Source organism: Coptis chinensis, chromosome 3 (genome assembly GCF_015680905.1).
Source record: "Coptis chinensis isolate HL-2020 chromosome 3, ASM1568090v1, whole genome shotgun sequence".
Lineage (NCBI taxonomy): Eukaryota > Viridiplantae > Streptophyta > Magnoliopsida > Ranunculales > Ranunculaceae > Coptis > Coptis chinensis.
In genome coordinates this window covers 86,757,060-86,782,031 of record NC_141458.1, presented here as the reverse complement: position 1 = coordinate 86,782,031, position 24,972 = coordinate 86,757,060, and the positions used below count along the sequence as shown (strand labels likewise).

The 24,972-nt window shown below is 35.8% G+C and overlaps 3 protein-coding genes across 10 annotated transcripts; 1 reads left to right on the top strand and 2 right to left on the bottom strand.

Annotated features, from left to right (window-relative positions):
• Positions 1-60: 60 nt before the first annotated feature.
• CAK1AT (CDK-activating kinase 1AT) lies at positions 61-2,059 on the top strand. The gene is given in 3 exon segments (XM_086603076.1): positions 61-583; positions 756-918; positions 921-2,059. Coding segments are annotated over 3 exon segments (1,413 nt in total). The 5' UTR covers positions 61-103; the 3' UTR covers positions 1,691-2,059.
• An 897-nt stretch (positions 2,060-2,956) lies between these two features.
• EMF1 (embryonic flower 1 (EMF1)) lies at positions 2,957-10,506 on the bottom strand. Of its 8 annotated transcripts, none has more exons than XM_086603071.1 (7): positions 10,202-10,455; positions 9,911-10,064; positions 8,995-9,079; positions 7,894-8,291; positions 7,567-7,650; positions 6,396-7,471; positions 2,957-5,566 (listed from the first exon to the last, which is right to left on the bottom strand). In XM_086603071.1, the coding sequence occupies exons 3-7, from the start codon at positions 9,051-9,053 to the stop codon at positions 3,359-3,361; spliced, it is 3,825 nt and encodes a 1,274-aa protein (XP_086459197.1). In that variant the 5' UTR covers positions 9,054-9,079; positions 9,911-10,064; positions 10,202-10,455; the 3' UTR covers positions 2,957-3,358. The 8 variants fall into 8 exon arrangements, with proteins under 8 accessions (XP_086459197.1, XP_086459198.1, XP_086459195.1 ...); XM_086603072.1 differs by having other exon boundaries at positions 10,014-10,064; positions 10,202-10,454; XM_086603069.1 differs by having other exon boundaries at positions 6,396-7,474; positions 10,014-10,064; positions 10,202-10,339.
• A 12,013-nt stretch (positions 10,507-22,519) lies between these two features.
• LOC147511352 (uncharacterized) lies at positions 22,520-23,454 on the bottom strand. Its single transcript, XM_086598438.1, has 2 exons — positions 23,442-23,454; positions 22,520-23,355 (listed from the first exon to the last, which is right to left on the bottom strand). Exons 1-2 carry the CDS (start codon positions 23,452-23,454, stop codon positions 22,520-22,522), a joined length of 849 nt encoding a protein of 282 aa, XP_086454564.1.
• Positions 23,455-24,972: the final 1,518 nt, after the last annotated feature.

The window sequence follows — 24,972 nt, the reverse complement described above, 5'->3', positions numbered from 1 at the left end:
GAAGTTTTGTCAAACAACTGGTATTTCAGTTAATTCCGAGATTCCTTGCAGCCTATAATAATAATCCCAACAAACAAAAAAAAAAAAAAAAAAACCCTAAATCATGACATCGAAAAGCTGGAGCATACACACCCGAACCGAAATAACCCAACACTACGAAATACTGGAACGTATCGGATCCGGTACATACTCAGACGTGTATCGTGGGCGTCGTTTATCAGACAATTTAACCGTGGCATTAAAAGAAGTCCACGACACCCAATCCGCATTTCGAGAAATAGAAGCCCTCCAATTATTACAAAACTCAGCAAACGTTGTCACTCTGTACGAATACTTTTGGCGGGAAGATGAAGATGCTGTACTTGTTTTGGAATATTTGAGAAGTGATTTGAGTGGCGTTATTTATCATGGGAAAAATAATTGGGAGAATGGGATTGGGTTAGGGGAGGTTAAGAGATGGATGCTACAGATATTGGAAGGGGTTAAGGATTGTCATGACTGTTTTGTTCTTCATAGAGATTTGAAACCTGCTAATTTGTTGATTCGTGATGATGGGGTTTTGAAATTGGCTGATTTTGGTCAGGTAAAGATAAGTTTTTTTTTTTTTTTTTGAATGCCCAATGTGGTCATTACTAGGGTAGGACTATAAAGTAAATTGTATTCAAACTCGATTACTAGAATGTAATATGCATCTGAATAACTTAGAATGCATGCTATATCCAACAGTAACTTGTTTCAAGTGATTGCTTTGCCAGGCGAGAATACTTATGGAGCCCCAATTTGTTAGTGGAGACAGAGCTCAAAATGAACAAGATACTCCAAACACGATGTCTCCTTCTCATCAGGCTGAAATTAAATCTGAAATAGAAAACACATATGCTGAGCATTCCGGAAATCTAGAACAGGGAGCTTCTAGTAAAATGGGTACAGGGAAGAACTAAATGACTTGAAGGGTGACTCACTGGATGAAACTGATATAGAGGCAAGCTTCCAAGATGGGGAGACATCTTGTCGTGCTACGTGTGCCACGAGCGACGTGGATGATGATCCTCTGAAGAGCTCTTACTCTTATGACATAGGAGAGCAAAAAGAAGATGGAACTGGTTCCTTCACATCCTGTGTTGGAACTCGTTACTTTAAGGCACCTGAGCTACTCTATGGGTCTACAGATTATGGGATAGAGATAGACCTCTGGTCGTTGGGTTGCATTTTTGCAGAACTTTTAAATTTGGAGCCCCTTTTTCCTGGAACTTCAGATATTAATCAGCTTAGCAGGATCATCAGTGTTTTGGGCAACATAACTGAGGAAACCTGGCCTGGTTGCTCAAAACTTCCTGATTACGGAAAGATTTTTTTCGATAAGATAGAGAATCCTCAGGGCCTGGAGTCATGCCTGCCAAACTATTCCTCTAGTGAAATCTGTATCATTCGAGAACTAGTTTGTTATGACCCAAGACGTAGAGCGACCGCAATGGAACTTCTCCAGGACAGGTATTTCCAGGAAGAGCCTTTAGCAGTTGCTCTAAATGAGCTCCGAATTCCTTCTACAAACAGTCATCAAGGTGAGAGATCGCCTGGAGAATGGTTTGACTACAATGACATGGGTTCGGATTCTGATTTTGAAGAGTTTGGCGGAAAGGCTTTTGATGTCTCGACCACTGGTACAGACTTCTCTATTCGTTTCTCTTAACCAAAAGGGTTGAAGCGGTAATCAGTCGTCAAATAATGTTCCCTGTTTCATCATGAGAGAAACTTGTATCAGTAAAATATAGTTTATTACAGATTTTCCCATGAGCCACCATTCTGACCGTAAGTCTAAAAGCAACACTCTGAATCTGAAGTCCCTTTTATACTTTTAGTAGATGGTCTACTGGTTCTTTCTTTATCTCGCTCTAATTGTTCTGCGGATTTAGATGTTCTATATTGTTGTCTCAGTGTATTGTCTTTGAAACTTTGCCATATCCAAGTCTTTCATCCGAAGGAAGATATATCCGTATGGGCAGTGTAATATTCAATTTATAGATTTTGTTGGATGATTAGTAGCATATATTGTTGTTTCTCTGAGTGTTCTTTCCTATATATGGGTATTCTTTCCTATTTATGGATACAAAATTTTGTGCTGTTTTGAATCTGGACAAGTATGTGTGTATGGTACCCCTCGACTCCTGCATCAAATTCAAGTTGCTGCAACTCTGCAAGGAGAAAACACAGTGACTTGCATTTGGTTTATGTTTTTCTTCTTTTCTTTGTTCCCATTGGACGGGGAGGAGTTCATGCTCATTAAGAAGTATTTGATAAATGGCCATTGTCTGTACTTTGTCTGTCCAAACTCAGCTTGCTTAAGATGCATTACTAGGATCTCCGAAGCGCTGTCATCAATGTGAAACATAAAACATAGTAAACCCGGCAAAGCAAGTATTACACATTTTAAAGCCTACTTTTCTTTATTTTTATCAACACTTCGATACCAGACTAGACTGAGCACAGCTTGAAATGGGGAGAATTGTTCAAGCAATAAAGCCACTGAACAATACACATTCGTCTCAGGATCCTTCCATTTTATTTTAAATTTCTACAACCCAGACAATATACACTTAATCCCTACTTTCCCATTTATTTATCAAATTATCAAGACTTACGAGACATGGATTCGATCAGCTCTCTGAAATGGGTCCCAAAAAAAAAACACTGAACACCACACAAAGAACACATGCATTAGTGCATTACGGTATCCTTCCAATATCACTTGAAATTTCTAAAACTTACCAAAACCAGGAGAAAGAGTCTGCCTTACCTCTTAAAAGTACCCTGATATCCTAGAGGGAAGTGTTTTTTTTTTGCGCTAGTGGTCATCCGGTTAGAATTCAACAACACTTTGCATAAGCTTATCTATTGAGAATGAGATGTCGCACAAATACGTCAGCGAACACACCCAACTCAACCAAATACCATGACATTTCATATATAAACTTTGGGCAGGCCATTTTATTTCGATCTGACATTTTAACAAAGTCTTATTTCCAACTCACACATTATGGCTGCATAGCTCATTCTCTATGCAGAAGTTCTTACATGCAAAACAAAGCTGTAATTCTATGGCAAAGTTGAATAAAAAGATTTTTGGAACTTCATACTGGTTAATGCTTAAAACTCTGTAGAATCTTTAAGACAATTCTTCTTCCGAGAGTATTAGAACCTTTCAGACAATTGATAATGAACTAAGCACAGACCATTCTGTTCATGTATAATGCGCTGCCCCTAAACTCATAATTGATGGAGTATGCAGTATGAGGTGTGTTCTTAACAAATGGGGGAAAGCAAATGAGTACTCCTGATGTTGTTTCCAAAATGCTATGATTTATATGTCTTTTATAGCTGTGAGCTTCACCATTTTCTGCCGCTTATTCCCAACTGGTTCAACAAGACCAGTTCTATCTCTGGACAAAACATTCTCCTTCGGTTTGAGGTCTCCATATCCAATCATGTACTCATTTCCTGCCTCTGGTACAGTAAAATCAGCAGGATTCCTGTTCATGGAGCAAAACTCACGCCTGCGAGTGCTTGTTCCCAAGGAAGCTGTTCCAACTTTGTTGACCATTGCCACATGTTTGATTGGATCTTTAATTGGCAGAGAGTTTGTGGGAAACGGCATTCGATCTGGAGTAGACAGGAACCCCTTCGGCAGATGATTCCTGGGAACTAATTCAAGATTCTTACCTGAAGTGCTGGATCCAGAGACTGATTTATTTGACCTCAAGGTGTTGGTTTGAATTGGTGCTTCCTTCATTTTTGCGTTTCCATTCAAGTGAGCTCTGGGCGAAGTTGGCAATGATTTAGCCAAAGGGTCAACCCTAGACCCATGCTTCCTTTGAAAAAAATCATTCTTTGGTATTGAAGAGCCGACTGCATTGACGTCAGAACTTGAAGGAAAATTTCCAGTAAATTTTACTGGATGAGGATTTCTACTCGAGCATCTCGGTGGAGGTGGAAGCATCAGGCCCTCCTTGTTCTTTGAATACCCGAACCTACGCATATCCTGCTGGTGGTTATCACGGGCTAAGAAAGGTTGCTTGCCAAACCTCTGGCTATCTTCCAAATTTATAGGTGTACTAGGACTGAACCCCGCATCCATGAGTCTGAGCAAATGTGTAGCTGACGGTTCCTTGTTATAGAGGTCCACTGGCCGCACTGCCAGTGGATTAAACTGAACTTCTTTGTCTCTACAAGCAAATGGATATTCTGGATGGGCTCTCTTGGATGTCTCCAACTCCAAGTTCCTCTTCTGCATTTCAAGATGGTTAGCAAGTGAATCCATCGATTTCAGACTGTGATTGCCATTCATGCTTCCCTTGGGAAATAGTTCCAAACACTGGTAAGGCCTGTTTGTGGTGTTAGATTGAGCAGAAAACTTTTGAGGGGTGCTGGTTCCAAAAGGGAAGCAATTTGGTATCATTCTAGACCAAACACGTCGATCATCTCTACCTGAATTCTGCCCTGAAACATTCTGAAATGTCTCGTATGCCTCTGAGGTCTGCAAGTTACTCTGAGAGTATCTATGTGCTACCGATTTCCCATCCCAATTAGAAGTCTGATCAACACAGATTCTGGAGTTATCAAGAAGAAACTGAGGTCCACTTGATTGTTTCTCATGATTTTGTGAGAATGTGGGATTCTGATTACCACAGTATCTGCGGGAACTATCAATAAGAAGCTGAGCTGCACTTGATGGTTTCTCCATATTCTGTGGAAAAATGGAATTTGGATTACCAAAGTTTCTGCTGGAACTACCAACATGAAACTGAGCTGCAGTTGGTGGCTTCCCTTGGTTCTCTGAAAATGTTGAATTCTGATTATTACAGTTTCTGCTAGCAATGAGAACCTGATCCCCGCCTGATAGTTTCTCCCGATTCATAAGAAATGTCGAATTCTGATTACCGAAGTTCCTTCTGGAACTACTAAGAAGAAACTGAGATTCTCTTGACGGTCTCTCCTGATTCATCAAGAACGTGCTATTCTGATTACCAAAACTTCTGTTGGAACTTCCCGTAAGAGAGTGAGCTCCACTAGATGGATTATCTTTACTCTGCAAAAATGGAGTGAATCCCCTTGAGGTCTGCGCCAGTTCTGGAGACCGTACTGGCAGGGAATGGATTCTGTTGTGTCCACTACTGAGAGAACCATATCGATTTGATTGCATCTGTTTGGTAGATGCCACTCTCTTAGCTGTTGCACTGCTGCTGCCTTCTTTGCTGTCCTTAGTTTTGTGCTTTTGAGAAGTCTTCTCTTGTAGCAATCCGCTTTCTTTAATTTCACTGTAACTCATCGGATTGGCCTCCATCAATCTGTTATTCACTGTTCCTGACAAACAATTGCGGCTCCCACTTCCACGTAGACGCATCTCATGCAGAATATTGGCAGTTTGTTCAACATCTTCCATTTCCATAAGATTGTGATCTGAAGCTGCCTGTTGAGAAGTTTCAGCGGTCCTTTGATCACACTGCTGCTTCAGAATGTCCGTCATTCTTACAATAGGAAGGTTCTGACAATGACGTGCACCAGAGGAAGCCTGAAATAATTACTTCAATTCATATATATATATCCAAATACAGCTATGCTCTTTCAAGTTGATCAAGTCCATCCATAGTAGCAATTAATCAAAGAGAAGAGGGTGAGAGCAAAAATAAATAAAAATAAAAAACTCTGAGTTTCTAAGTCAAGCATGAAGTACATATTGTATTTAGGGTAGCATACATGAAAAAATAAGCACGGAATACTGACAAAAGTAAGAAAATACACACTTTCAGCTAAAAGAAAATGTTATCCCTTCTACTAAGAAATTTCAGCACAGTATCACCTAAAAGATGTATTAAAATGATCTTACAAAGTTCTAAATGCTGCCTATGTAACAATGCTAGGGATTTCAGGTTCCTCGGAGCATTCACGTTTTGATGTGAATATAGCAAAGAGATTAAACAAAGCAAAAAAAAATTGCTTCAATGGGCAGTTTGAGTTGGTAAAACTAAACTAAAAAGGAATAAAATAGAACTTAATTTTACATTTTGAGGTTCTTGATTCGTTGGAAAGTTTATGTAGCCAAACAAATGATACTCCAAAGTCAAGGTCACACATGCTAACACAGAATGTGACAGAAATTGTACTACAAATTGGAAATTGGAAGATCTTCTTTCTATCACCTAATTAAACGAAAAATCTGATTCTACTCACGTGTTGTGACAATATATGAAAACTTCAGGAACTCTCAATTCACAGCATGATAATTGTTTTAGATGAAGTATAGTAAATAAAAAACAGTTATAGAAAGGCATAAAGCAAGGTACGTACAGATTCAAGTATGTATGAGTTTTACTGATGAGCATCTGAATAAATGTTCATACCTGTGGTTGGTCCTGTAGTGCAGAGGCCCCACTCTCCAGTTGAGGTGTGCTAACTCTTTCCCACCGATGTGGGACTTCAGACTGAGAGTTCACAAATGTGTTATTGTTTTCAATAAGTTCTCCCCCGTTATGTTGTCTCTCCATGTAAGTTTTAATAGCAGAAGGGAGACCTCTTCCAATGGACGCATCCTTTGTTGGTGCAAGAGAAACCAGTTCAGGTCCAGTACACTGAACTGGTACATTTTCATCTCTAGTTTGAACACGACTCAAACAGTGATACCCTTGCAAAGGCATCAAGGCAGATTCCACATCAACACACTGAGGCATTTTGCCTTTCTTTTTATGAGAAGTAGCCTGTTGATCTGCTGCAGCAGCATTTACCAGATTCTCAGGTATAGCCTTTTGGAAACTCATTTGCAAGGAGTCGTCTTCATCGGGAGTGACATTTTTCTTTTTCTTAGCCACCTGCCTGGTGGGACTAAGATTGAGATCAATACCAAGTGATACATCACTTCCATCACTTGATTGTATATCACTTCCATCACTTGATTGCTCAGCCTCTACCTCAGTGATATTGATGTTGCTATCTTCTTTGAAACCATAAGATTGGCCAGACAGAGCTGGAGGAGCGCTTTTTAAGATGTCATTCAACATACGCACTTTCCTTTGCCTTTTCTTCTGGGAATTTCTGCTTGCATTACTATTTTCAAAAATCTCATTGTCACTCTCCTCCAACTCCTCGGTATGGACTTTACTTGTTTCACCAGTGAGAGCATTTTGAGTGTCATTTTTGCAGAAGTCCACATTCACTACCTCGTGTGCCTCACTATTTGAAGCACCCCACATAATTTGTTTTTTCGTATTGGCAAGACTGTTCCCACAAGACCCTAGATGTTTCTTGCGAGGGAATTCAGCGGGAGTATCATTGATGCATTTCCTTTTTCCGTGAGCGCACATTGATTTTGGAGATATTTTCAAAGATTTTTTATCACCGGCTTCATTTGCAACTCCTGGCAGACATGGTTCTTTTGCTTTATTTGTGGTACCAGTATCATGGCCATCAGATGGAAAAGTGTCTGCTGAAAGGAGTAAGACATTTTTAAGTTCCTCCAGCAAGATAATATAAGAAGGCTATTACACAAGTATACTAGGAAAGGAATGGAACTTGTACCTTTATTTGCGTTTCCTGCTTCACCATCTTCACAGCCTTTATTCTTTTCTGCAGCAACAACTACATCCGTAGATAAATAAACATCTGTAGAGACAAAGATGAGACCACCTTCAGTTTCTTAAACACTATATACAAAAAGACTACTTGGAATATTTGAGATTATTTTTTTATTATAAGTTGTAATATTGTTTGTATTTATTTTTTTAAATGTACGACTCTTTTATGAAACGCCATCATGGCCTCGGGATGAGGAAATATCACGAAAAACTAAGATAGGCAATATTCTGCTTCTCAATCTACTTATAAAGAGATTGAGGTAATTGGTACCTTCTCTTACAATGTCCATTACTTCAGCTTCTTTTTCTTGGATATCCACAGATAATGTTATGTTATTTTCAACTTCATTCACACCCACGGTAGCACTAGCATCAGTTTTTCCTTCAAAATATCCCTCTCCAGATGACTTTTGAGGACCAAATAGCGACATTGATGCACCCCCATGAGATGGCATGGAAACATTCTTGTGAGAACAAGAGACACATTTGTCGTGATTAGAAATTTCTCCATTTTCTTTTGCATCTGTGTCAGCACTCTTTAAACACTTTTCACATCTCCAATATCTAAACTCGGGAACACGTAAGGGGGGAAGCACTTCCACTTGTTCCTCGAAAGAAAACGGCCAACAGGTGTTTCTATCCTTCTTGCGCATGCTAGCAACATATCCACTGCATTCACAGTAGGCACAATTCATTGCAAAAAGTATCCATCAGCAGTCTGTGATTTACAACTGATTTTCTTTAATGAAACCGGTAGGGGTCTGCCTTAGCCCTAAACCTATTCAGAGAAAACTATACCAACCAAGCTCTGTACATATAGTGTTCTAAAAACATGTATGTAACCAACATGCTACTCTCCAGCCCATCCAAACGTTTGTTCTTTTCATCATTTCGACAGTAGTTTATAATAAGTGCAGTTTGACTTGTTTGGAACCTACTTGATCATTCCGCCTGAACTTATAGCTTAGTAAGAACCTACAACCTACTTCTGATAGGATTAATAAAACATGTATGCACTATTAATGATGTAGAATGGTGCATCTACTTTATGATCAATTTTTTACTAAATGAATAGAAAGTAATATCTGCAGGTACCATAATTGTTGCTAGGGATCCAAATACTCAATTTTAGTAGGAAAGCTGTGAGCATTAAATTCGAAAACACATGTCATAAGAAACATAAAGAATCCCAATTGAGTATTCATAAACAACATACAACCAACTTAACAAAGTATACTATAGCTACACAATAGCAAGTGAAAACCTCAGCATCTATATACAACAATAATTTAAAGCTTGCGATTTATTTCAAACCCAATACTTTAGAAAAAAGTATGTACAAATATACAAAATTATACAGATCGAGGCTCACCGTATAGAAAAGTAGTGTCCACAATATTCAACCTCTGGCTGAGTACTGACAAGTTCCATAAATGTTGATCAATTCAGTTGGAGTCCTAGAAGAATAAAAAAAACGAGACGATGTCACTACTTTCAGTCACAACAATAATCATTCCTCAAAAAAATGCAATTGCAAACAACCAACTAAAAGTTAGTTTAATTAGCCCAAAGAACAAGTGGTTCCTAGATATAAGATCACAATTCACCAAGTGGTTTCGAAAAATCACTATGCTCTCAAGAACAGTTTATAATAACTACGCTCTATGAAAAAGATAATCATGAATGAAATCAGTAAATAGACTCAAATTAGTCAAAAAGTTGAAGGGTAAACTTGGCATGCAGAAATGAAATGTTTGTTCTCAAGATCTGATAAGGTAACTCCCTTAGCAAAAGAATTTTTCAATTAACTAGTATAATATATCAATCACCTCATGAAATGAGAAGTTGAAATTTGAATATATATATATATATATATAAAAAGTGAACAAGCACTATCATCAATTTCAGTTTATTCATGGTAAGTAAGTTAACTTACAAAAAAAATCATTAATCAACACACATTTCAACATAATAAAACCTGTAACTTAATCCAACTTTCAATATTTGCAAATCGCGACATAAAATATCACTTATTGCAGCAAAACCCATTTCCATATATAGAGAACCACACTATTAGATATACAGCTAAGACAACAAATGTACTCACATTAGGGTTTGCTCACAAATGATAAAAACTTTAATAACATCGAAAAGAAAAAGATTCATTCTCATCACATGATTATTGATACAATCAAGATAACTATCCCGAAAGAACGTTATCGGGTCGCAAATCAGTCATGGGAGTCAAGAAAACCCGACCCAACAAGTGTTTACTGTAAAATAATTACCTAAACTAGCAAACAGTAAACCCTAATTCAAACATGCAAGCCGCCAAATAAATCCGGTGAATCGGTTGTCAAAACAACCAAAATCCAACAAAAACAGGCATACCACGTTCACAAAAATCAGATCTAATACAAAAGCCAAGCTGAAAAATGAATTCTGCATAAATCAAAATGAAAACCAAATTAAAAACAGTGGAAATAAGAGTGAGCTAGAACTAAATCAACAACCCACATAGATCAAACAGACTAAAACATAACAACAGTAGAATCAGATTGAAAAAAGTTGAAGTATACCTCACTAGACTCATGGAAATGAATAGTTTAGCAGTTTTACTTATACACAAAACGGCATCTCTTGAGACTAGTCTTAAATAAGAGATCCTTTGATTGGGTAGCTAAAAAAATGGGTTATGAAACAAGATTTAAAAATTGTTGATGGGAATTGAAGTTGGAAAACTGGACAAACCCTAGCTTTTGGTTTAGGGTTTAGAGATGCTTTTTTCGATACAAGAGAGAGAGAGAGTTGTGTGTGTGAGAAATGTGAGAGAGAAAGTGGAGAGAGAGTTTTTATCTTTTTATCATGAGAGAAGTGATGCTGTGAAAGAAAGAGTTTAAAATGTTGCCCTGACAACTCATGCAAGAATATGTTTCTTCTACTCCACAGACCCCTTTATATAGGCCACAGCATTGACTTATTTCATGACACATGGAAACAACAATTAAATATTATTTGCTGGCAAATTTTTTGGACAGTATCTTATTTTGGTTAAAAGGAGTGCTGTTACCTAAATAGCTCCGAGGAGCATTAAAAAGATTCGGTTTGTAAAAGGAGAGAGAGAAAAAGATAGAGGAGAGAGACAATAAAAGAAAAGGACAGAAATGAGAAGGGCAACTACATGTTACTGTATTTTCGGTGCGGCCCTTATCAGCACCCATTGACACATCAAAAACCCTAGTTTTATTCACCCAACTACCACCACAACACTGAACCCTAAACCTTTACTCTAACTTTAAACTAATCCTAACAGTACCACCTATAATCTACACCCTTAGATTATTACCAACCTAAATCTACACCGTTTAGTTTTTTTGGAAATCTTACCAAATGAAATATTTAAAACATAAATGATTGTTGGTTTATTAGGTAAGTTAAAAGGTGACGGAATCTCATTTAATTTTCATACATAAATGCTCCAATTGAGACCTTCCATTTTCTGCCAACCAACTAAATAGATTTCCACAAATGCTCTCGTCACCAATTATGAATATGGGAATCAAGAAGATTTCCTTCATAACCAAGTTGACTTTTTTCTTTCTTTTTTTCTGGTTTATGAATTAATTGTCTTCTTTGTTTTGGTAAGGAATTAATTTTCTGTAATGTTTTGGACTAGACAAAAATGTTAAGTATGAAATCTGTCTAAAAAAGATTGAATTTGCAATTATTAAGATTTCCTAGCCAAATTATGTTGTGACATTCTATTTGTGTTCATAAAAAATTAAATCACCTAGCTAATACTATATAGTTGTTTTCAAGCTCTCATTTTTTTGATAGATTACAAATGGCACAAGTATTTTCACATAAACCAAATTGTATTGTACATGATGATAAATTAAACCTATATTTTTTATTATTTGCAGTGTGGTTAATTAAATTTAAGCTCTCATTGTTGAGCTCAATGAGACAAATATATACTTTTTTCATCAACTTGAATAAATCCCATTTTAATCATTAGCTCATGTATATAGTTCTAGGTAAAACCTAATGACAAAACACGGATTTGATGAAACAAAACACGTCAAAATCTTTGTACAAGGATAAATATATGTATATTTATTTTATTTTAGAAACCAATTTGAGTTTCACAATGTTGCAATTTGAATTTTGAAATTTGAATTGAAATAAAAAATAATAATAAAAATAAAATCGCTCATTTTCAAAACAGTCAAATGACAGTGTGTCAGTAATCTTGCGTCTTAAAAAACGAATGTTGATTTCTTAAAAAGGCTGAAATAAGATTGAGATTCAAATTACATTTTGATGGCAATCAACTGGCATCATAAACACGAATATTGATTTCTTAAAAAGGTTAAAAGATAAAGTTTCAAACGACTGTGTATTGGCCGCATCTTAAAAGATAAATATTAGTGTAGATTTCTTAAAAAAGTTAAAAAGAAAGGTTGGCTTATTTATATTGGTGTGAGATGGAAACGATATATACTAAATTACTACAATACATTCCACAAAGAACTAATATATATTGGCGAGAGCCTTCAAGTTAGGTTCCCTTCGTGGTTGATGAGCCTTCGGGCAATGTAAGCCTTCAGGCTAGTATCCCTTTGGGGTTGATGAGCTTTAGGCAATGTAAGCCTTCAGGCTATGGTCCTTTGATGTAACCGGTGTAGGTCTATTTTAACCCTCTAAATATATTTGAAATATTTAGAGGGTCTACTTTATTTAACTGGTGTAGACCTACTTTAACCGGTGTAGGTCTAAATATTTCAAATATATATATATATAAATTTGTGATGGGAGTAGTTAGTTGTTTGTTAGAAGGAAAAAAAAAAATCCACAAACGGGATGACTCATTGCACTGTAGTATTTCCTCTGTACGAAGTAAAATTTGACTAATATATATAATTTTAAAGATTTCTCGCTCCAAATGTTTGATAATAACAGATTTTTAGATCGATTAAAATTTGTGAAATGGAATTATATCAATGTGAAACATATAGAAGCTAGCCTTATAAACCTTTGAAAATAAGAGAGAAATTTTTCGTACAAATATATGTGTACGTATTTTATATGTTTTCCAAATAAACGGATTGAGAACAATCCTTGAGTAAATGCGCGCGTGGTACACGTGCCTTTATATAAAGTATAATATGAATAACTAAAAACAAAATGTGTGTTTTTTCAAAAAAATCAAGTTATTTTTCTCTGAATCGTGTACGTAAAATGGGTGAACTGGTTTACAAAATTGTCTAGATTGTGTAACCTTTTCTATCGGAAAATCTGTATTGAGATTCATTGCGCGCATGGTTTGAAATTTGAATGAATGAGTGTGATGCCTGTTTATATATTTGAAAATTTATAATTCACTGGTTGTTGGAATTGAAATACATAAAGTAAGAAACTGTGCAAGAAAAAATATGCATGTTCACGTAGGAAGTAGGAAAATAAAGAATATAATTCTATTTTTAAAAAAAATCTTAATTCCATGTACGTAAAGGAAACTTGATTCGAAATGCGACTTAGGGGTCCATCAGTCCGTGTTTTTGGATCATCAAATGACGAACACCTACATGCAAATGCACGTACACACTAACCCATATGATATGCATGGTACTAATTATTACATTTCATAAAGAGACTTTCATCAATACCACTTTGACACTGCACTTTCTAATGTTACTTAAATTTAATTTCAAAACCCCTAGTACAAACAAATCTCCGTCTATTGATTATCCAATTTCTATTTGCTATATTCAATTTGCATATATATATATATATATATATATATTGCCCGGTTCCTAAAAGGATCTTAAATAAGTACTAAATCTAAAACACCCACAACTTCATCTACAAACTGATTTAAACTCTAATCTTTTGTGCATATGATCTGCTAACTATAAATAACATCTCTACAAAAATTCAACTCGTTTGACAATTTTTAACACTGGCAAAAGATGAATGCAAAAACTAGATATTTCTGGACCTTTATATATATATTCAAAAGTGGAAAACAATTTTATCTAAGTTAGAGAATATCAAACGAGTTGAATTTTTGTAGAGATGTTCTTTTATGGTTAGTAGATCATATGCACAAAAGATTAGGGTTTAAATCATTTTGTAGGTGAAGTTGTGGGTGTTTTTTAGAGAATTACTTATTTAAGGTCCTTTTAGGAGCCGGATATATATATATATATATATATATATATATATATATATATATATATATATATATATATATATATATATATATATATATAATTGAATGAAGGTTTCACGTATTGATGCATAATTTATTTCATGGCCCAACATTGAAATTTAGTGCGTATAACCCCGGCCATGATATCCATGAACGACGACTAGGTTTCAAATTTTCTCTTTGCGGAGATGGTTAATTGCTACCACAGTACCACGGAAGTGAGATTTGAACTGGGCTCATGATTGCTATAAAAAACGTGTCCCGCATTTTTATGATGTTGATATAGGTCAACTAGCTAGGATAAAAAAGTGTAGAAAAAATTGTGGATAAAGTGATTGATAAACTTTCTCATAGGTTAACACAAGTAACAACTTGGTAAAAACCATGACCAGCCATCTTATAATCAAGGATGTGAGTTTTGTGACTGCATAACGCTAACTTTAAGTGGAGTTTAAGTGGATTGTGCACCACTATTGAGAGAGTCAAATGATATTGAAGCGCACAGCTGTTGAGTTGGAGATTGCATAAACACATAGTATGTACGTAAGCCTAGCTAGCTAATTTTAGTACTCTGTTTGTGTTGGATTTTGTATTAGCTAGCAGAACGATGATCTCCGTAATACAATTTCTCCTATGCAGTTCTCCAATCCTATGCAGTTCCCCAATAAGCTAAGCTAGCTTTCTTGAATTACTGGTCATCATCTCCAATAATCCCAAAATTATCAAATTAACTTATGTATTACTCAGTTAAAGCAATTAAGCAATTTGGGAAAAGGGTTTTCAATTCGATGGTAACTAAATTTGTATATTATATTGTTGATGCTTATGCAAGTGATCGCATTTTGTTTATGAAAGAATAATTTTTTTTAAATAGTTCATGTTAAAAGCACTCTAAATGAAAATATGTATATGCAACTATTCAAAAAAGCATCAATCAATATTGTGTATATAAATTCTGTTGAATATTTTTTTATTTTATTTCTCTCAATTCTAGTTATATTATGAAATGGTATTTTTTTATTTTATTTCTCTCAATTCTAGTTATATTATAAAATGGTGTTAGCAGGTTCGAACGTAAATCTCCGCTAACACCTCTGGAAGATTTACCAACTAAGCTAGCGGGCACTTGTTACTTTTTCATTGATAATTATATCTCTTTTATATATATGCGTCCGCAATTGGTTCGGTCAGGACTCTAAGGCAACCTAGCTTTATTCCTTCACTCATAAATAAGATCATTTCCCTTATGTAATCAAATCCAATAAATACACAAAAATCTCAATATTTCGTGGTGTTTTCAAGTCACAGTGGTTTAAATTTTAATGTCGGCATGCACATGAAATTTACTTTCCACTAAATCCTAGTTCTTTATTTATCACAAAATTCCCATATCCAAAAAAATACCAGTGTTTACCATTTTAGCTAGCTAGTCCTGTTAAACGATCCAATTCATTACAATGCACGTAAAATCTAAATAGCAACCTGATTAATCATTAATTGTCAGTGGGAAATTACACACGTATTATTTTATATATATATATATATATATATATATATATATATATATATATATATATATATATATATATATATATATATATATATATATATATATATATATTAGCACTTCAAGGGTACTTTTTTTTTTCGATAACAAACATGTGTTAAGCATGTGTACGTCCGTACGCCCTTTCTCTTTCTCTCTTTCTTGGATAATAAAAAGTTCATTTTTCTATTTTTTTTTTGGATAATCACGTATTCTAAGCACTTCAAGGGTACTTAGAATCATGTGTTAAGCATGTGTACGTCCGTACGCCCTTTCTCTTTCTCTCTTTCTTGGATAATAAAAAGTTCATTTTTCTATTTTTTTTTTGGATAATCAAAAAATTCCTTTTTCGTTAACACGGCATTACATAAAGAGTTCAATTTATAGTTATAGATCGAGTTGAAAACTGATGTAATTAATTAAGAGTAATTTGGCATGCATAATAAAATTGAAAGCTTGAAAGCTTTGGTAATTAATTAAGCCTTTTCATATGGACTGAATGGAGTATTAATATATGAAACATCAGGTATGATGCATATTACATAACATTTTAACAATAGAAACTACACATGATTATCTTAAACAAAACACACACACACTGACACACACCTATCTATATATATATAAACTATTTTTCCTATCATCACATATGGTAGGGCTAATATTCCAGATAGCAGGGTCCCACGATGACGCAGGTCAGCCTTTTATCTATATATTTTGAACAAAATAAATTGGTCCACCAAGACCACAGTACGTACAGTACCAGACACCATACTTCTGTGCAATGTATATTATTATTGCTGATAGAGTATATCAGTAAGTATGACTGTATGATATTCCCCAACTTTAAGGTAGGCCACACCGTCACGCTGTTGGCTTTTAAAATTGGCCACACCATCTTAAATGGAGATGCCAAGTTTACCTACTTTATGGCAAAGTTGAAGACAGTAGGAATTGGTTCCCCTTTCATTTAGCCATTTAGGCAAGGGAAAGAGTGAAAGGAACAGTAATGAAATGGAAATATGGAATATATATAGTGATCGATGAGAAGAAGACATTTTTTTTTTCCTGGTGAAGAGAAGATGACATTTCTCGGTTGCATGAAAAGTACTCCGATTGATGTTATACATGGGGAGCGCTTTTCCTAGAGCTATATATATGTAAAGTCGATAGCATCCAGATAAATATAAACTAGCAGAACTTCATCAACAAATAAATAAAGAGAAATGATGTGCTACTTTTGGTTCTACTAATATGTTTTAGAGCAGTTGCTTGTCTAGGCTGGCTCTAGATGACACAAGTTGTGGTTCTTTAATTAAGCAACTCCGACTCCATTTCCAAATTATAGGCAAGTTCTTGTTTGCTGGTTGTGTAATTGTGCATGTTCCCAAGCCACTCTTTTCATATCGCCTCATTTTCAGCTCCACGCATGGAGAATTATTAGCGGTGCTCCTGCATTAGCGGCTTCTATAGTGAGGAAAACACAAGTACTCAGTTGTATTGAAATGGTTTGGCAAGTAAGTTTATCTTTCATGCCAGGAGATCCATAGGGTTTCTCACCGTCTCACGGGGATTAAGTTTAGTGAATTAAGGAGTCTCCTACGGGCTATGGTGAACATTACAATTTACAAAATAACCAAGACAAACCTAGATAAGAAACTAGCCTGTTAGTTAGAACTAAATAATGAAGGAGTTTTGCCCTTGTGCGTGTTTCTATTTTGGGGCATATTTACTGGGTCGAAGCCGGAAATATCCATCTTGTTCAATGTATCTTCATGGTCATGACGAAAGGCTGAACTTCGTCATTGTATTGGCTGTTGGAAATATTGGTATAGGTTTCTGGAAATTTTGATATCCCCGGCCTCGAAACCAACCAATTGCAAATTTGCTATGACGACTTAATCCGATGTAGCTTACCATTGAGCGTTGACATAATAGCGACTAGCGAGAACCCAAAATACACTTGCCCCAAGCCCAATCTTATTTCTTTGACTCATGACAACGACTTGAGCAATAATTAATAAACTACACATAAACGCTCAAGTCCACAACAATGTGACATGGCTCTCCAACAACAGTTAGAAGTGTCCAATGCAAATGCTTTGATTGCCAACAGTAAGTACTATATTACTAAGAATAAGGTCAATTGAAATCCTCATTTAGCACCCTGTGAACTACATAAGGAGCGTGCGGCAGCGCAGTTCGATCCGTCTGTTAGTATCAACTCTTTCATGAATGGATAGATTAGAGGACCCATATGTGCATATGGTAGTATTAAGTCTTTAAAATTCTTGTTCAGCAAGCTTCAAAATGTCTTTTGAGTGCCGGTCATCAATCACGGAAGCATTTCATAGCCCTCGCCAAACCAGTTCGGGTAGGGGGGAAGCCATGTCACTATATCTAAGTATCTAACACATGATGGGCAGTTGGGCACACCAATAACATATATATATATATATAACAGTTTCCTAAGTCACCGACTTTAAAGGTCTGTTTTTTTTTATGGCTAGTTACTTAAAAATTCAAATTCAACCGTAGACCACTGATCAAGGCATTCCTAAACTGGATCCAATCTAGTAAAAGAATATGTTTTGGGTAATTCACCTGAAAAAGTAGCGCGCTAGCTTGTGATTTAAATCAATATATACATCAAGCTAGTAGTAGAGCTAAATTTAGAACGACTAGTACATTAGTATAAAACAGTGTACCCAGTTATATCAGCTAGGGTTGGCAACAATATGTATATGAGTAGCATTTCATGTTAATATTTAGTTGTAATATCCCATTTCAACCTGAAATGCATCTCATACTCCCTTTTGGTTGGATTATTGTGTCCTCTCTGTGCCAAATAAATCACTAACCTTCTAATTGGACATAAATAAAATCTCCCTTAAAATATCAAAGTTAATGGATATTCAGTCCCTTTGAGATGAAGGTAATTGTGTAATTTGTGTGTTTGATTTTTTTGGTGATCGATGGAGATTTCTGTTGATTGATCGACAAAGAAACCAGTTAATAATTAGGATCCAAATCATATAATATATTTCTAAAATGACTAAAACGTGAAAATAAGTCAGTGAAAAGTGAAACCCATCCTAGATTTGAAGGGAGAACGGAGATACATTCCAGCAGCCCAGATATATCAGCAGTTAATCAAGTATACGAAACCTCTTTCCATCATCATCTAATTCTTCCCTTCATTAGTGTTAACCCTAAATGTTTGTGGGTGGGAAATCGTGAGGCACTGGGGCGTACAAATAGATTTTTTGTCTGAGCTTCTGAAGGTGAGCCAGCATTTCTACTCCTCTAAATCCATTTTTTTTTTTTTTTTTTGTCCAGATCAAATTCGTTAACATTGAAATACGTATCAAGCATGTATCAGAATTAAATTCAATAGGGATCCGTTTTGGAGTCGGATTTTGGGAGTCAGGCTAAAATCAGTGGCCAGATGGAAAAACATTTCAAAAACAGATATAGAATAGTGATAGAGCAAATATTGAAGCCAGATTTTATTTGTCTTTTGTATTTGTCAAAATTCAGGTTTTTAGACTTCCCCAGTAAATGGGTTCCCCGGTTTGTTTTTTAGACAGTAGACTTCCCCCTCCGTAGACTCACAACAGGACAAGTCCACTAGGGTTAGTTGGCCATGTTCTATGTCCAACAAGCAACCGTCCAAGCCATGTAAAATGTAATAGATACTAGATAGATATGATAGATACCCTTGTAAACCTAAAATTACAGAAATGCCCAAATGGAGAGTTAGTGACACGTGATTTGGAGTTAAGGAGTTACTGCTACTAATTTTATTTTTTTTAACAAAGTTTAGGGTCTCAAGTGTTTTTTTAACAAAGTTTAGGGTTCGGCATACCCTTACCTGCATTAGAATCTCAAAAATACATTGTTTTTATCATCCTCCACCAAACACATGAGTTGCTTACTTAGAGGAGGTATAAAGTATTCTACACCATTACATTGTTCTAAGAATGCCAAACGATCAGCTACATATTGCCCCCTACTATACTATATCCTGACAGAACCAAGGAGCTTGCTCTTTTTCCTTAAAAATGTTAATTGCGCACAGTGAGTCTGAGGCAACTAACATCTTCATATATAGATAGATAGATAGAGGCACATTCTTATGCGCACATTATAGCCACATTATAAATTAATCCAAGCAAAATCATGGACTTAAAAGTTGAATTAAAGGCCGCTTTTTTGTAGATATGATCTCCCTACTATGGAGAACATTCTCACAAAAATTCAGCTCATTCAAAGAAGTCTAACATTAAAACATGCTTACAAAACTTTTAGACCGTTAGATGAAAAATTTAAAAATGAACACAAATGAACACTAATTTTAACATGGTTAGATATATCCAAATATTATGATTTTTAGTAAGAATGATCTTCATAGTGGGGAGATCGTCTCCACAAAAAACTAGGCCTTAATTCACTTGTGTGCCGAAAATGTGGCTATAATGTGCGCATAATGAATGTGTATATATATATATATATATGTGTGTGTGTGGAGTAGGTTCCGTTTACAACACTTTTTATACAACGTTTTATACAATATCCTTTAAAAATATGAATTAAGCCTTGATTCCTTGTAGATATGATCTCCACACCATGGAGATCATCTCCACAAAAATTCAGCTAATTTGAAAACTCCTAACCATGAGAAAAATTGCTCTCAACCTATGAGTTTTTATCAACGATCTAGAAATATCGATTTTGTAATTTTTTTTTGGAAAACTTAGAAATATTCAAAGGACCCAATTTTTTGTGGAGATTATATCCATGGTGAGAACATCTTATCTACAAAAAATTACCCCTTAAAACATCTTGAAGGGTCCGGTGGGGGGTATTCTATAAAACGTTGTATAAAAAGTGTTGTAAACGGAACCTACCCCTATATATATATATATGGTAGTCCACACAACCCTTCAGTCCTTGCATAATAGCTTTTAACTCCTAAAATATCGCTGAATTATATATATATATATATATATATATATATATACTGATAGTCCACACAACCCTTCAGTCCTTGCATAATAGCTTTTAACTCCTAACCCCGCCCCCCCTACATAAGCAAATAAAACCTCACCATTGGAATCTCTATAGTTGCTCCACCTGTATCACATCTTGAATCTGAGCTGAGACTGTTCCATCAGTATTCAATTTGACAATCCCATCAATTTGTTTTATCCACACACATGAGATTGGTGTTGTCCTATATTCTACTATAAGGCCAAGTTTCTCTAGCAAACCCCTTTCACTCCGATCTGCTTGAACTTTAGTTAACTGGCCCTGAAGATAATTCTTTGTTTTTGAGATTATTTTGTTCCTCGCCACTTCCCTTGGTTGTGTGCAGTTTCTAAATCTCCTGAAATTCCTTTCTTGCCAAATGTTTTCTAGATAAATCTTAATGTAGAACAAGAGTATTTAGAAGAAAGATATACACAAATCACAATTAGTAGAGAATGGAAAGATAAGAAATAATTAAGATGAACTAACAAGAACAATAAGTAAGATAAAGATGAAGATTTGGAGTAGAAAGAAAGATAATAAGAAAGATGATCGACTCAATTGAGAGATTTCTTGAATATAAATCAAATTATAATGTGTTGGTTCTTACAAAATACTAGAGAAATCATATTTATAAATTATATATACTAGAGAATTGAAGCAATATTCTAATTAAGAAACTATTTCTAATTCTAATTCGACACAAATAAAGAAATAACTTAACTACTAATTAGAACTCTCCTAGGACCATCTAGAGTATAAGTATCGTATCCTACATGGTTCTCTTCTTCTTCCAACAACTTATCCTTGAGTTGAAAATTAGATAAAACAACCAACGCGTTTAGAAATTAGGTTCCCACGATATTTTTCCTTGAAAGAACTCGCCATTGAGTTATGCATGGAAATTACGAGAGCTTCATTCCCAAGATGCTTAAAAATTATGTCTTCTTGAGGTTTCCATCTCTTCTTGCGTCTTCCTTTCTTTTCCTTCGTGGACGGTCTTCCAAAAAGTTAAGGAACATGTGGAAGTAGAATTCTAAAGTTCTAAATTTGAAAATTTGATCTTCCAAGCAAGTTCTTGATATCACCCCTAGTAACAACCAACTGTTCTAGTACTCAGCAAATTAAATGGGTCTTCAAATTCAAGATGTTTCGGTACAACTTGATACCAATGTAGTATCCTCTTATTTAATTGAACTCTTCTTCAAGTTGTCTTCATGAGGTGATTTTTTTCTTACTATCAGTATCCACTTCAAACAGTTTCCCCTCATTAAAAATTTGATTTTCAATGGGATCATCTACATGGTAATTGTGGACCTTTTTCTCAGTAGCAACAGTGAGTACAACAATTTTTTTGGTGGGTGTAGGATTTAGGTGAATTGGTTGAGGTTTTGGAATGGAAATTTTGGGTGGTGGTGATGTATGCAATATGGGTGGAAATATTAGTGGTGGTGCAGTACGTGTAGGTAATATGGGAGTTGATATTGGTTGTGGTGTGGGTATGTAATACGAGTATTGATATTGGTGTTGGTATTAGTTGTGGTTGTGGTGTAGGTAATTATAGTGGTGCATGGAAGGGTTTGGGGAAGCAGGGGGGGAGGGGGGATATGCTTAGATACACTAGGATTTCCAGCTTTAGGAAGAAAAACACACCTTAACATACCTTTCATACAATGCCAACAATAAATAAAATTATATCGATTATTGATCATGTTAGTCCATGCACGTACGATATGCTTCTCCAACAACAAACTTATCAATGTATAACAATTGTTTTGGATTTATTTGTATATCTATGCTTTAAAAAGTATTCTTCAACTAAGTACTCAATATGATACTGACCTTCAAAGTATGGAAGCTTGAGTTTTGGATGGAGTAGTTGAAAACCATTGCATTGATCTTATTTGAACTTTGCAAGATCACGGACAAGATCTCTATGTAGACGAGGTTGAGTGACAATTTTTTTTTTGCTAGGTAAGCTGTATTATATTATATTAGAAGGTAGATTACATGAATATAAAAGGAAAGATGGAACATACCTCCACCTCTCCTTGTTCTAGCCATAGTTTGCCAATGCTTAACACATCATATTTTCCAGCACTAAACTTAACAAAACCTAAAGTACACAGTGTCTGGGTTTTCCAGCTTATATAGCCAAGGAGGTCTTCCCACATACACCTCCATCACGCCCATACTAAGACTGGTGCCATGTCTTGCAGCTATGTAAGCTGCAAAGTTTGCTTCCCTCCAAGTGTGGGATATCAAACAGAAATCCAGTTGTCGCTTGTAGAGTTCCCACCTCTTCCTCAGCTGCCATGACACTTTGTTTGATACAAAAGCCAACATAGCTGCCTTCGAGTCTGTTTCCACCCAAACTTGCTTCCATTCTCTAGTAACAGCCATCTCCATGCTTTCCAATATTGCACAGCATTCTGCCCAATAGCTGGTAGACAAACCCAGTCCTTTGCTCAAGGTTAAAACAACTTTTCCCAAATGGTCTCGAAAAACAGATCCCCAACCTAAGTTACCTAGGTTTCCTAAACAAGATCCGTCAGTGTTGATCTTGATATGAGGTTCTGGTGGTAGTATCCATTGGCATTCCTTGATTTGAGGTGCTCTTCCTAACCTCAAGTTTGCTCCCCAACCATTCATGACCATCTTCTCCCTTTCACTGTTGTAGTTATGACCCCCCGAGAGATGTGCTGCACAAACAACCTGTGAACTCACAAATTTCTTGCAAAAATTCAGATCAACCTTTGTATTATCAAAGTAAACTTTGTTTCTATGAAGCCACAGACTAACCATACCCCCTACAACAGCTGCACCCCACATATGTCGAATGGTCGTACTGCATCCTTTAGCCATAGAAACAGCTTCTCCAATGGACATAAAAGTGTCTCTGAACCCAAACCTTAACTTGTAGCAAGCCAAGCCCACAAACTCTGTGCAAAATCACAATCCCAAAGTAGGTGCATCAATTCATCTGTATCCTTGAAGCACATACAACACACTGATGCAGTACGAATACCTCTTCTTTGCATTTTTGCGTCTATGGCAGCACAATTATTCAAAAGTTTCCATGCTGTTGCGGCAGTCCTCGGATGCACATGACCATTCCACAGAATACTATGCCACCCAATTTTATTCCTTTTTTCTCTAACCTAAGCATAAGCCGAACTGACAGAAAAGACCCCTTTCGAGTTAGGCCTCTAAACGGAGGTTGCCATCTCAATCCCATGGTGCTGCAACAAATGAATAAAGTTAACAGGCAGCTTCCACTGATCCCCTTGAATCAGCATACTAACTGTAGCTTTGCATTCTCTGATAGCTTCATGAGGTAAGTGCAAAGCTTCTTGTAATGACTTATCCCCAATCCATTTATCCCTCCATAAGTCTATTTTTTTTCCAACCCCAACCACCCATTGAATTTGTGAGGTTACTTCTGGCCATGCCCATTTTATACCCCCCCATATAGATGACGGTCTATAATATTTTATCATTTGTCCATGCTTATTAAACCTTTTAGCTTTCATGAATTGAGCAAAATCATCCTCTCCATTAATAATCTGCCATGCTAACTTCATTAACATACTCAAATTCACCTCCCGTAATCTCCTAAGGCTTAGATATAAGACTCCTTTCTTCATTCTTGAGCTATCAACACTTGCATAGAGATATGAAGTAGTAGCTAGTTGTTAAGGATCAATAATGACTACACCCTTCTTGACTTGTCTATGAGTCAAGAAGGGAAAGTTCTAAGCAAATCAAAAGGCTCTTCCATCAAGACAGCACAAGTTCAAACTTGGTGGATTTATCTCTCCTCAACCCCCTTTTTTCATTGTTTTCTCTTTATAAAACTTATTTTATGGGGCAGGCTATCTTGACATCTTATTTTGACACTTTATCTTGACATCCAAAACCTAAAAGTGAACTTGCACATTAAACTAAGGGCTGATTTTTTATAGAGAAGATCTTCTGACCATGGATAGAATCTCCACCAAAACTCGTCTCAATTGGATATATCTAGCTTTATTAAAAATAGTGTTAAAATTGTGGACCGTTAGATAAATATCGAACTTAAACACAATTGTTGACAAGGTTAGACATGTTCAAATGTCTTGATATTTTGTGGAGATAATCTCTATTGTATGGAGAAAATATTCCGAGAAAATCAACCCTTAGTTCATTGTGTAAGTTGTGGATGTCAATATAAGGTGTCAAAATAAGATGTCAAGGTAGCCTGACCTAACTTTTATTCGTTGTTCTAGTTTTCTTTAAAACAAATTTGCAACTTTTAGTGCTAGTACGTAGTAGTTTAGTAGTTCATCCTCAAAAAGTTAAAAACCCCTCTCAACCCCTTATTTTTCATCTCTTTGATTCCCATTTATCCCACTTTAATTTTCAACACAACCGTACCATTGGTACAGACACCCCTTCTCTCCCTATCATACAAACAACTAGAGAAGGTTTATAAATATAGTTTCTAGTGAATTTGTTGTTAGTCTTTAACTTTTGGCGAGTGGAATTTGTTGTTAGTTAAGATTGATACCAAAATCTAG